General features: G+C 42.3%; 1 protein-coding gene across 3 annotated transcripts in view; it reads right to left on the bottom strand.

The window, feature by feature from the left end:
• Window positions 1–2,712: 2,712 nt before the first annotated feature.
• Window positions 2,713–13,917, bottom strand: part of acap1 (ArfGAP with coiled-coil, ankyrin repeat and PH domains 1) — a 36,902-nt gene continuing 25,697 nt past the window's right edge. For all 3 annotated transcript variants that reach the window (XM_020504211.2, XM_020504212.2, XM_020504210.2), the window contains exons 9-23: window positions 13,164–13,238; window positions 11,875–11,987; window positions 9,827–9,878; window positions 9,605–9,705; window positions 9,383–9,494; window positions 8,819–9,021; window positions 8,671–8,740; window positions 8,130–8,224; window positions 6,903–7,099; window positions 6,638–6,688; window positions 6,292–6,470; window positions 6,065–6,174; window positions 5,871–5,981; window positions 5,711–5,772; window positions 2,713–3,625 (exon numbers count right to left, since the gene is read on the bottom strand). In XM_020504211.2, coding sequence (XP_020359800.1) covers window positions 3,528–3,625; window positions 5,711–5,772; window positions 5,871–5,981; window positions 6,065–6,174; window positions 6,292–6,470; window positions 6,638–6,688; window positions 6,903–7,099; window positions 8,130–8,224; window positions 8,671–8,740; window positions 8,819–9,021; window positions 9,383–9,494; window positions 9,605–9,705; window positions 9,827–9,878; window positions 11,875–11,987; window positions 13,164–13,238 — 1,629 coding nt within the window. In that variant the 3' untranslated portion in view covers window positions 2,713–3,527. The remainder of the gene's footprint in view (window positions 3,626–5,710; window positions 5,773–5,870; window positions 5,982–6,064; window positions 6,175–6,291; window positions 6,471–6,637; window positions 6,689–6,902; window positions 7,100–8,129; window positions 8,225–8,670; window positions 8,741–8,818; window positions 9,022–9,382; window positions 9,495–9,604; window positions 9,706–9,826; window positions 9,879–11,874; window positions 11,988–13,163; window positions 13,239–13,917) is intronic.

Genomic DNA, 13,917 nt, shown 5'->3' with positions numbered 1-13,917 from the left:
GCAAGGAATAATTAACCACATCTTCACCCCTCAACCAGTATTCTACAAGAGCACAGACACAAGAGACAACATACACACTGGTCTGTACATTGCAGATGAGCTGAAGGCAGTCATCAATGACCTTGGACCACAGAAGGTATTTGCACTGGTGACAGACAATGTTGCGAACATGAAGACTAGTTGGTCTAAAGTGGAGGAGTCCTATCCTCACATCACACCCATTGGCTGTGCTGCCCATGCATTGAATCTGCTCCTCAAGGACATCATGGCACTGAAAACAATGGATACACTCTACAAGAGAGCAACAGGCTGACCAATACAAGGGTTGAAAAATTGGTGGTCATCCTTGCCAATTTTAGTCTTTTTGAGCCTGACAATGAGCCATCCTCAACAAGGATGAGGCCTCAGTCTGATGTTCAAGAGGTGGACATTGAGGATGTCCTGGGAGAAGACATGGAAGCATGAGAGGAAGACAACCACAGCTTTAGTTTCTTGACTATCATTTTACAGATGTATGTTGAAAATGTTTTTAGGAGATGCGATGGATCATTGGGGATCATTCAATATTCCCTTTCTTTTGTTGTTCAGTGAAATCATCCCATGTGAAGTCAACTCATTTAATTAAAGTTAAATTCATAACCACATTTTGTTTTCTCTATTGGAAGGATTTAATCATTTGAAATTGTCTACTTATGATAAAGAAACATTTTATTCTGGAAAATGTGAAGTCCAAGATGGACAAAGGGGGTGCTGTTGGGGCTGTGTTTCTGGACCTAAGGAAGGCTTTTGATACTGTTAACCATGAGATTCTCATCACAAAATTGTCCAAGTTCAACTTTTCCCCTGATGCCTTGAGATGGATGAAATCATACCTTGAAGGCAGAACTCAGTGTGTCAGAGTGAGCAATGAGCTGTCGCCCACTCGTAGCTATGATGTGGGCGTGCCCCAAGGGTCAATACTGTTCAGCCTGTACATTAATGATCTGCCTTCTGTCTGTACTGGGTCTGAAGTTCAAATGTATGCAGATTATACAGTGATATATGTGCATGCAAAGAGCAAACAACAAGCTGCACAAGAACTCACTACTGTAATGGTCCAGGTTACAAAGTGGCTCAGTGACTCGTGTTTGCATCTCAATGTGAAAAAAACTGTTTGCATGTTCTTCACAAAGAGGGCAACAGATGCTACTGAGCCAGATGTCTATGTGTCAGGCGAGAAGCTCCAGTCACATCCTTAGAAAGCATGAGCTCTTGAGTTGGGAAAATCTTGTGCCGACGCATGTCTTGTATTCAAGATCCTCAATGGCCTGGCTCCCCCTCCACTCAATATTTTTGTTAAACAGAAAACCCAGACATATGGCAGCAGATCCACAAGGTCTGCCATGAGAGGTGACTGTATAGTTCCGCTAAGGAAAAGCACCTTTAGTAAATCTGCATTCTCTGTGAGAGCTTCCCATGTCTGGAATACACTGCCATCAGACACACAACTGCACCACATATCACACTTTCACAAAATGCTTGAAGACATGGCTAAAGGTCAATCAGATTTGTGAACATGGTCCCTAGCTGTGTGTTGCCGCTCTCCATGTTGTCTGTTGTCTGTAGCTTGTGAGGTGTGGAAACACTTTGTTGCTTTTATGAATTTTGTCTTGCTGCTTTTTGTTTTATGTTGCTCTGTCTGTATGCTACGTCTTGCTTGTCCTATGTTGCTCTGTCTGTATGCTATGTCTTGCTGCTTTTTGTTTTATGTTGCTCTGTCTGTATGCTACGTCTTGCTTGTCCTATGTTGCTCTGTCTGTATGCTATGTCTTGCTTGTCCTATGTTGCTCTGTCTGTATGCTATGTCTTGCTGCTTTTTGTTTTATGTTGCTCTGTCTGTATGCTACGTCTTGCTTGTCCTATGTTGCTCTGTCTGTATGCTATGTCTTGCTTGTCCTATGTTGCTATGTCTTGCTTGTCCTATGTTGCTATGTCTTGCTTGTTCTATGTTGCTATTGTCTATATTGTAATTGTTTTTAATAACCTGCCCAGGGACTGCGGTTGAAAATTAGCCGGCTGGCTAAAACCGGCACTTTTACTGAAATGTTGATTAATGTGCACTGTCCCTGTAAAAAAATAAAAAATAAAAAAATAATAATAATGTTCGTCTCCTTATATGGTAAATATATCCAATGCAAAAAAAACATCTACATTTTAAATGGTATTAATATTAATTCCCATATTTTCCTGTTAATTCCCACAAAGTTTCCACCTCTGAATATTCCCCAAAATGTGCAACCCTAGTTGAGACTATGGCAATGGTTAGTTGAGCAAAATGAAGTGTTTCTTCCCAGGCGTAATCACTAAGATATGAGGTAACAAAAGGCATGTTTGGTAAATGGATAAGGATCCCACCGTTCCTTTGTACTCTCTACAGTATTGCTCCGTAGCTGCTGTCTCAGTAATGTTTCATAGTTGACATTGGTGACTTGCCAATAGGTCAAAGGTAGACCCGTTGACATTCTGCAAGTCACCTTATATAGTCTATTCAGGCATTTTGAAAGAACTGTTTCAGGTAAGCTGTCTGGAAATCTTTTTTTTCATTCGAGACAAACAGGACTTTATGTGCCTACAGGTTTCTCTTCTTCAATCGACAGTACCCACCTAGCCAGTAGGCTTGTGTACAAAACATTGGTTATATTTTAGGAATATTCAATTCCGTTCTGTTTTTTGCTGGTTTAAAGTGTTTATTTTCTCTTCAATGTTGTTCAGAGGTTACTGCAATTACATGGTGTTGCCACCTAGTGGATATAGATGGTCAATAACCCTGTGGTTAGGAACCGTATGGTCGAGAAGACCAATAATCCAACTATTTGCGTGTCTGGATGAGGGATGAATCATTGAATTGAACACAATACATTTTAATGACGAGTGGTTGCTACATTTCTGGAGGATGCAGTGAATTAAATGTTTTACTGCTTGATAATTGGGTATATTAAATGAACTGGTATTTTAATCATCCGTATGAAATACAGCTCTGGTACCTTAGGCAGCCAATACAAAAACAACACATCAGAAATGATGAAGTACAAGAGCACATACAACAATTTGACCCTTTGCTCTCATATTGTTTTGTCACATTGTACAGTACATTTGAGGGCTCAATCAAAATTCATACAAAACAAAAAAGGCTACTTTTTTTTGTTCTAGTTCTGGGAGACCTAGTTGGAGCCGAGTCAACAAGAAGAGATTAGGACGGATGGCCCTCAAGACTACGGGAAAGCGAAATGAATCATTTAAAATGGGAAGTTTCTACTGTATTAGCTGTCATTAGGCTGTACATCTTGTTCTCTCCTACAACCACATATAGCCACTTGTCTCTGGCAGCCAAACAAAGACATTACTGATGGGACTGGAGGCTCTACTAGGAGTAATGACCAGCTGAGGTACGACCTAACGCAGAGCAGGTGGCCAGCAAATGTGTGCGTGTGTAAGACAAGGAAAACAGCATAACAACAGCATGTGAAAGAAACAGCAGCTGGGGTAGGTCAAGTCTTAAAATCTGTGCTGCGCCGCTTCAGCTTCTCTGGGTTGTTAGAGGCCATGTGAGAGAAGTCCCTGAAGATGTCCTGGTACGTTTCATCACCTGAGGAAAACAAGACATGAGAAGAACATTAACATTTTACGTTCACCAAATGGCTGTACATTTGTCCTCAAAAACACCCCCTTTTCTCTCCCTCAATGTATCCCAATTACTACTATAAGCAGACACGCACACGCCGTTTACCTGTAGCACTGCTAAGCAGGGGCATCAGGGGACACACTGTGCAAGCAGTGCAGAACAGGCAGCCGCCTCATTGGACAAACAAAAGGCTCACACGACAACAATGAAGCAGTGCACATCAGAGTGACAGACAAGTTGAGCATCTCAGAGCACATGACATGGGAATCACAGCACTACTCCTCCTGAGCCAGACAGATTATTTGAGTCAAACTAGGAAATAGGCCTATTAGAAACTGAAATAATGTGTCAGTACTGGAGTAAATAACTTTGACTTGGCTGACAGTTTGGCCATGGGGGAATAGATGGTACACTTTCTTTCTCATACAAACAGCACAGTAAGGTTGAAGCTCTCCACATTGAGTCCACTGTTCCCCTTCCAGCCCAAATCTGTTGCGCCGGCTAGGCCCACTGGCTAGGGTTTAGACCAGTGCTTCCCAAATGTTTAAGCATTGTTCATTGTGGATTGTCCTAATGGCAGCCTAAGACCGGCCACAACCCAACCCTCTAGTGGACCAGGAGCCGTTTGGAAAACACTCAACTTCAAATGGACAGAGTGGCTCATTCCGGTCTATACAGCTTCATGTTCTCGGTATCATTGGTGTTATTGTCGAGCAAAAGCAATGCTAAACAGTGGCAGCGTGCGTACACAACTGAAACAGGTTGAACACGACAATAACCGCTTAGGTGTGACAAACGAGGAACTGGTTTGAAAAAGTTAAAATAAGCCTGGGGATTGGACAAACAGTGTAATGGGGAAAACCCTCAAGTGTAAAAAAAAAAAAAAGCATTTGGTGTTAGAGTGAGCTTATGACAATGACACACAGCAGACTAAATTAGACTGCGCAAGGTGCATAAAATGTACATGGAGAGACATATACTGTACATCAACTGCACCCAAACAATCTGATTCCTGCTTTTTCAGGCAGCATACTGTGTAATCATACAATACATGCATACATACACTGTAATACATAGAAGTATAAATCAGTGGAGGCTGGTGAGTGGAGCTATTAGGAGGACGGACTCATTGTAATGGCTGGAATGGAATTTTGGAACGGTATCAAACATACGGAAACCTCGTTTCACTCCGTTCCATTGATTCCATTCCAGCCATTACAATGAGTCCGTCCTCTAGCTCCCCCCACCAGCCTCCACTGATATAAATAGATGTTAAACATGACCATTGCCCAGTGTTATCATACGGTGATCTACATAGAGCCAACATGGGCTGTACAGTGCGTTCATTCACTGTACATCGAAGTGCAACGTGGACTCACATGTCATTACATAAACACTCTTTAAAACATCCTCTTCTTCTACAGTATGTCCTCTCAATTCACCTTTAGAATTATATATCCAAAATGGCCACCTCTTCCCACAGAAAGACGACAGTATAGAAGCTGCTTGTTCATACATTTACCCTGTATTCTAGTGTATCCTTCTAATCAAACTTCATTTAGTCTACTCCCTCTACTGAGGTACAGCAAATCGTCCACAGCCAGTAACAATTCTCAGTTTCAAGAACCTTCCACATATACGTTCCGAAGAACGTTCCCCTGACCTCTTTGTCAAAATTGTATTCTGAGAATGTTCTTTCTGAAAACACTGTTAGAAGGGTCTAGCAACGATTCCAGAAAATCTATCAGAGCATATCATGCTCGACTTTAAAACGTTCTAACAATGTTTCAGAGTTCAGAGAACTCTATTCCCAATGTATTGGGGTTCTGGGAACATGTCTAGTTAGCCGAGTAGCCTATGCACCTCAGCAGTACCCCTTTTCCTTCCTCTGTCGTCTCCATCAAGTATGATACAAGTCCCCCTCTCTCTACTCATTCTGCCCTCCGCCCAGTGCCCATCCACTCAGTTGGTTCTTCAAGGCCTGAAGTCCCTTCCTTGTTTGGCCTATCCCACTCCCTGTCCCGCCCACTCCCTGTCCCATTGAGTGACCTGGTTGGCCAAAGGCTCCGTCCATCTCCCGCATCTCCTTGTTCATCTTGGCGATTCGCAGCCTGTTATGGGGATAGAAGGATGGTGAGGAAATTCTGCTGTATCAATCAATCAATCAAATCAATCTAGTGTCAACAAATCAACTAATACTTATACTCACAGGGTGACGATGTCAGCGTTGGCGGTCTCCACGGCAATAGTGATGGGATCTTTCTGGGTGTGGTCTCTGGCGTTGTAGTCCGCACCTCTCTTCAGGAACAGACACACCAGCCTGGGAGATAGAGACCAGGTTAGTGTGTGTGTGTGTGTGTGTGTGTGTGTGTGTATGTATGCTTATGCATGCGTCTGTCCTACCCAGTGTGTCCCAGTATAGTGGCGTGGTGTAGGGGTCCTCTCCCATTGCTGTCTGCTGTGTTGACATTGGCACCGTTCTGCAGCAGGAACTCACACGCTGCCAAGGAGTTCTGGAGAGACAGGGGCCAGAGTATAGGTAAGAATTCACACAAACCAGCGTCTCTCTCTTCTGAACGTAGACACACACCCACTCATGTCCTCGCCACAGTGATCTCTCGCTCACTCACCGCTGTGACGGCTTGTATGAGTGGGGTGCTGGACTCCTCGACTGTGTTGACCCAGTTGACGTCAGCTCCGTGGGCCAGGGCGTCGGCCATGACAGGGAAATGCTGCAGCGCTGCAGACCGATATAACAATGCCCCGGGATGAAGCCCAGACAGGTCCTCCTCTTCATCATCTTCACCATCTGTGTATGGAGGGATGACAAGGGGGTTTAATGTGCTTTTTAGTTTGTTTAGTCTGTTTTGGTGTGTGTGGGAAAAAAGTATGAAAATGTATGCACTCACTACTGTAAGTCGCTCTGGATAAGAGCATAAATGCTAAATGACTCAAATGTAAATGTGTGTGTGTCACCTTTGTGAATGCCTGTATTGTTCTTTTGAAGAAGATCACTCTGGTTGAGCCCTGAGGGAGAGAGAGAGAGAGAGGAGACAGAGAGAGAAAAGACAGAGCGATCGAGAGAGAGAAGACAGTCCATCAGTAGACTGCAGGCAGAAACATATCTGTACAGAATGAGTTGCATACCTGATCTGCTAAAAGAACTCTGTAGGCCAGCCCGGTACAGCTCGGCTTGGCCCTATAGTGTAAATCAGACAAGCGTGTATGTTCCGTCCAGTACCTGGGAGTCGTGGCAGGGTGGCCCGATTGGGTTTGGGTTTGAGTGGTGGTCGTGAGCCGACTGGCCTCTCCTGGGTGTTTGCTCGGTTCCTCCGGGCGCTGGAGCGCCGCAGTGGAATGTTCCGACCCGTCTCCGGGAGCTTCTGGATAAACTTCTTCTCCACAAACTTAGAACGAATCCACGACTCCTTATCACCCCTGAGACAGAGACAGAGAGAGAATATGAAAGAGAAAAATGACATGAAAAAAGTGTCAGGTCCTTCTGCATAAAAGCATTTTTATTTATAGAGAAAAAGTTTTACATCAAAATGCACATTATAAAACCATATGACACAGCAGGTAAATTCAGTTCAATTCAAACCAGGCCTGACTGTACTACTATTTGACAACACAGTTGACTGCATGCACTCTACTGTACATCCTGAACACACACACACACAAAAAACCATGCAACTGCACAGCACATTTCCGGGGGACAGTTTAGTTTACAACACAAACCACAGCCGTCGTCGTGTACCTGTGCAACTTCCTGTCTGGGGTGCAGTAAAGGAGAGGAAAAGAGGAAGCCAGATCATTGAACCGATGAAAGCGTTTGATTAAAGATTTGAGCAGAACTAATTTCGTCAAATTTGCCTGCATTTAGCAGTATGCATGTGTAGTGTAATACGAAAAAAAGTTAAAATCTCCCTGTAGTTTCAAGTTATGACACCAGAGGGGGATGAAGAGGCCATTTCTATCTGCAACGTGAACAAGCACCTGGTATAACAGTCAAAAGGTTGGACACCTACTCATTCCAGGGTTTTTCTTCATTTTTTACTATTTTCTACATTGTAGAATAACAGTGAAGACAACACAACTATGAAATAACACATATTGAATCATGTAGTAAAAAAATAAATAATAATAAATAAATAAATAAAAAAAACTGTTAAACAAATCTAAATATATTTTATATTTGAGATTCTTCAAAGTAGCCCCCTTTGCCTTGACGACAGCTTTGCACACTCAAACTTTTGACTGGTACTGTATATAAACTACTCTGTATACAAAATAATCATGTCCGGTCTGTACAATATATTTATATCTGAACGTTCTGTTCCACTATACTTTATAAACATTTAAATCAAATCACACTAATGCTGGGAAATCTTTAATGTCCGAGTGAGATTTAACGTGCCGTTGACGGGTTATGACTCAGGACATGAGGAATGAAGATGAGGGTTCATACCTTGGACTGGATGGGTGGGGTTTCTTGATGGTGATCTCATCAATTCGCGCCTCGTAGATCCTGTTGATGGCTGTGTTGCCCAACTCACACATCAACTACAGCACACAGAGAGAGAGAGGGTGGACATAATTACTTACTTTTAAAAAAATTGTGCAATATGCAGAAATTTTCTGGTTGCAAAAATTTGAATCTTTTGCCTAATTTCAGTTTTGTATGACAAAACAAGCACGTGACTCATTCATTGTACCGTCTGTTTGAAGCTGTTGTATAAAACTGAAATTAAAAGACGCAAAAATGTAACATAAGACCGGGAAGCATAGGAATAGCGCACATAGAACATATCTACTGCTTCTTAGAATTGCTTTCAATGAGAATGACATATCTATTACTCACATTTCTATGTGCTTTTGGTCAGGTCACCAAAAAAGTATGTATTGCAGCTTTAAGAATTGTCTTTACATTGTATGAAAAAAAGCTATGAATTAAGATAATATTTTCTTCAAGAAAGCCATATCTGCTTAGAGCATGTACATAGTCTTACCCTGACCAGCTCTGGTTCCCAGGAGTCCAGGGTGAGGGAGCGTACTTTGGAGAAGTGGACACCCAGACTCCTGTCAGCAGGACACCAAGAAGAAGGGAGTTAGTTACATATTAATGTGTATGTATGTGTGTGTGTGTATATATCCTACCTGTGTATCCCAGAACAGACGATACAGAGGGTGATCCCCAGGTTAATAGAGGCCCAGTCCGGACCAGGCTCTCCACAGTCGCAGCACTGCTTGTTTCCCGGGATGCCCTGGACCTGATCCAGAGCCTCGCGGCCCCCCGTCTTCTCCTGATCCCCAAACACCCCTCCTCCTGGGCTGCCCGACACTGAGCTGCAACGCTCCCTCTGTGTGTGTGTGTGTGTGTGTGTGTGTGTGTGTGAGAGAGAGAGAGAGGGGGGGAGAACGAGACAAAGAAAGAGAGAGAGAGAGTTTTTGGAAAAGTAGTTCAATGCATCCAAACTGCTTTGTGTTAAGACAATTAGGCAGGGCTGTTGACAAATATTTTATGTTAGCAACAAAAGTAGTTCCAGTCGTTAGCTATACCGCTACATAGCAAAAATATCAATAACTACTGAAACCACTACTACCTAGATTTGAATTTAGTTTAACTACAACCAAGCTACTGCAAAATGTAGTCACATTACTAGTTGAACTACATGTAGTCACTACTCCCCGACAGAGTGAATAAGGTGTGTGTGTTCTCACTGGGCTGTGTGGGTCTTCTCTGCGTTCCTGGAAGGCTGAGGCTATGCTGTTCTGGACAGCACTGATCCAGCCCTGTTGCTGACGCTCTGAGTCCGCCTGTAACTGACAGCTCCTACACACACACACACACACACACACACACACACACACACACACAGTAAATACCACACGCCCAAAACTAACATCAATGGCAACATCAGCACACACAGACAGTACACTCACTTGGATGGTGAGACCACCTCAAAGCAGAAACGTCTCTCGTTGTCAGCGCAGACCTTCACTGTGCACAGACGCAGGTCCTCCATCACCACGGTGGGCTGCTCCTGAGAGAGGGAATAGGACACAGGCTGTGAAAGTGTGTGTGTTTTTTATTCTCTTTGTGTCTGCATGGATTGCTATTAAAAATGCATTGAAAAGTAAAGCAGTGGCTTTTCAAAAATTCACCTTGAATTTCTTCTGATAGACCAGTTGATTTTTCTGGATAGAGAACCAGCGCCTACAGTCAACAGACAGGAGATCAAAAGGAGATGAGAATGCATTATTCAATCACCTTCCTAGGCTGAACCATTAAAAACCTCTCTGGGCACAAAACAACTAGAGCTGAAGAGGACCAAATAATGGGTGGAAAGAAAAGACAGTGAATATATATATATATATATATATAGGCAGGGCTGTTAAATAAATATATAAATAAATAAAAGAAAGACACAGAGAGACAGACGAGACACACAGAGAGACAGACGAGACACACAGAGAGAGACAGACATTAAGCCCCACCCTCTTCAACATATATATCAACGAATTGGCGAGGGCACTAGAACAGTCTGAAGCATCTGAAGTCAAATGTCTATTGTTTGCTGATGATCTGATGCTTCTGTCCCCAACCAAGGAGGGCCTAAAGCAGCACCTAGATCTTCTGCACAGAGTCTGTCAGACCTGGAGCCTGACAGTAAATCTCAGTAAGACAAAAATAATGGTGTTCCAAAAATACAAATTCCATCTAGACACCATTGCCCTAGAGCACAAAAAAAAACGACACATACCTCAGCCTAAACATTAGAACCACGGGTAACTTCCACAAAGCTGTGAATGAGCTGAGACAAGAAGGGCCTTCTACGCCATCAAAAGGAACATACAATTCTACATACCAATTAGGATCTGGCAAAAAAAATACTTGAAATCAGTTATAGAACCCATTGTCCTTTATGATTGTGAGATCTGGGGTCCACTCACCAACCAAGACTTCACAAAATGGGACAATCTCCAAATTGACTCTACATGCAGAATAATGCAAAAATATCCTCTGTGTACAATGTAAAACACCAAATAATGCACGAGGAGCAGAATTAGTCCGATACCTGCTAATCATCAAAATCCAGAAAAGAGACGTTAAATTATACAACAACCTAAAAGGAAGTGATTCCCAAAACTTACATAACAAAGCCATCACCTAGAGAAAGATGAACCTGGAGAAGAGTCCCTAAAAAAGCTGGTCCAAACAGACCCCACAGAGCTCCAGGACAGCAACACAATTAGACCCAACCAAATCATGAGAAAACAAAAAAAGATAATTACTTGACAGATTGGAAAGAATTAACAAAAGAATCTGAGTAAACTAGAATGTTATTTGGCCCTAAACAGAGAGTACACAGTGGCAGAATACCTGACTACTGTGACTGACCAGTGAGCATAGCCTTGCTATTGAGAAAGGCCGCCGTAGGCAGACCTGGCTCCCAAGAGAAGGCAGGCTATGTGCACACAGCCCACAAAATGAGGTGGAAACTGAGCTGCACTTCCTAACCTCCTGCCAAATGTGTGACCATATTAGAGACACATATTTCCCTCAGATTACACAGATGCACAAAGCATTCGAAAACAAACCCAATTTGGGTGATATACCAGTGTGTCATCACAGCTGTAAGATGTGTGACCTTTTGCCACAAGAAAAGGTACAAACACCATTGTAAATAGAACCCATATTTATGTTTATTTATATTCCCTTTTGTACTTTAACTACTTGCACATCGTTACAACACTGTATATAGACATAATGACATTTGAAATGTCTTAATTCTTTTGGAACTTCTGTGAGTGTAATGTTCACTGAACATTTTTATTTTTTATTATCTACTTCACTTACTTTGGCAACGTAAACATGTTTCCCATGGAAATAATGCCCTTGAATTGAATTGATAAGAGCGAGAGAGAGAGTCTGGATTCATAATACAAAGTCAAATCATGACCATGAGGTCAGTGGTCTTCAGGTTGGGAAGTCAGAGCTCTAGAAAGAGGCCCGAGTTCCCGAGTTGGAATTCCAAGTCTGAGTTCCCAGCTGTTTTGAACGTGGCAAGTGAGTGATGGCGACAGCAAGAGAGCGAGAGAAAGAGAGCGAGAGAGAGAGAGGAGAGAGATAAAGCGAAAGAGGGGGAGAACAACATACAGCACAGAAACAGAGGAAGAGAGAGGGAAAGAGAAATCGAAAGGTAACATACCTGCTCCAGGTCTTGAAGGCATTGCTAGCTCTCTTATACAGGTAGCCCTCCATGGCGATACCGTTGGGTGCATCAGCACAGAAATCCATTAAGGAGTTATCATACGAGACATCCTACCAACACATCACAAACATATACATGACTGTAGGGAAGGGATGTTAGTATCAGGACATAAATATAATTGTAATGCAGTGATACCAGTTGATCCCAAGCTGTGTTTGAAAGAAAATTATGTCGTAAGGTCTTCCTGTCTACATGGCCTTCGGAAAGTATTCAGACCCCTTGATGTTTTCCACATTTTGTTACGTTACAGCCTTATTCTAAAAATGATTTACATTTTTGGGCCCTCAATGTACACACAATACCCCACAATAACTAAGTGAAAACAGGTTGTAGGAAACATTTTAAGTATTCAGACCCTTTGCTATGATCCCCGAGATGTTTCTACAACTTGATTGGAGTCCAACTGTTGCAAATTCAATTGATTGGACATGACTTGGAAAGGCACACATCTGTCTATTTACGGTCCCACAGTTGACAGTGCTTGTCAGAGCAAAGACCAAGCCATGAGGTCGAGGGAATTGTCTGTAGAGCTCAGAGACAGGATTGTGTTGAGGCACAGATCTGGGGAAGGGTACCAAAACAATTATGCAGCTCCCCAAGAACACAGGGGCCTCCAATATTCTTAAATGTAAGAAGTTTGGAACCTCCAAGACTCTTCCACCAAGACTCTTCCTGGAGCTGGCCGCCCGGTCAAACTGAGCAATCGGGGGAGAAGGGCCTTGTTCAGGGAGATGACCAAGAACCTGATGGTCACTCTGACAGAGCTCCAGAGTTCTTCTGTGGAGATGGGAGAACATTCCAGAAGGACAACCATCTCTGCAGCACTCCACCAATCTGGCCTTTATGGTAGAGTGGACAGATGGAAGACAAATGACAGCCCACTTGGAGTTTGCCAAAAGTACTGAGTAAAGGGTCTGAATACTTAAGTGTCATGCATTTCCATTTTTTTTTTATATATATATATATATATAACCAAAAAAACAGGTTTTGTTTTGTCATTATGGGGTATTGTGGGAAGATTCATGAGGGGAAAAAACAATTTAATCCATTTTAGAATAAGGCTGTAATGTAACAAAATGTGGGAAAAGTAAAGGGGTCTGAAGAGTTTCCGAAGGCACGGTATATCCTCAGAGGATGGAGAGCTAGCGTAATCACATGGAAGCCATCATGGCGGTCTGTGATTAGCTTCTTTCTTTACTGTAGTGTTTGGTTCCAGCCGTGTTTACCTTTTTCTTAATGGCAGCGTGTCTCTGTTCCATGTCTCTCTTCTCCCTTGCGGAATTCAACACTAGTTGAGTGTGCTGTGTATGAGAGAGAGAAAGTCAGGCACAATCAATTTGATTTTAAAGCTTTAAAAATCCAATAGGGCCAGTATCGAGATACTCGTTACTGTTTTGTTTCCTTGCTACCATACTTACTTATTTAGGAAAACAGCCCTAACGTTTGAAACAAGCATCATTATGTTGTCATCCAGAGTCACATTTATTCATTTTCCAAGACATAGCAACAAAAATGTTTACATACAACAGGTTTCTAAAAGACCAAAGACTTGTCTACTTTGTGTTCTCATTTTAGCCATTGAAACAAATATTGCGATACTATTATGGCCACAGCCCAAGAATCCAGTATTTCAAATGATGCACACCATCCTAAATAACACACACCCACCTATAATTTAGCCCAAACAACTACCTCTTTCCCAACTGTATTTAATTTTATTTATTTATTTATTTTGCTCCTTTGCACCCCATTATTTTTATTTCTATTTTGCACATTCTTCCATTGCAAAACTACCATTCCAGTGTTTTACTTGCTATATTGTATTTACTTTGCCACCATGGCCTTTTTGCCTTTATCTCCCTTCTCACCTCATTTGCTCACATTGTATATAGACTTGTTTATACTGTATTATTGACTGTATGTCTGTTTTACTCCATGTGTAACTCTGTGTCGTTGTATCTGTCGAACTGCTTTGCTTTA

This window comes from Oncorhynchus kisutch, linkage group LG16 (genome assembly GCF_002021735.2).
Source record: "Oncorhynchus kisutch isolate 150728-3 linkage group LG16, Okis_V2, whole genome shotgun sequence".
Classification (NCBI taxonomy): domain Eukaryota; kingdom Metazoa; phylum Chordata; class Actinopteri; order Salmoniformes; family Salmonidae; genus Oncorhynchus; species Oncorhynchus kisutch.
This window is presented reverse-complemented; position numbering and strand designations above follow the sequence as displayed.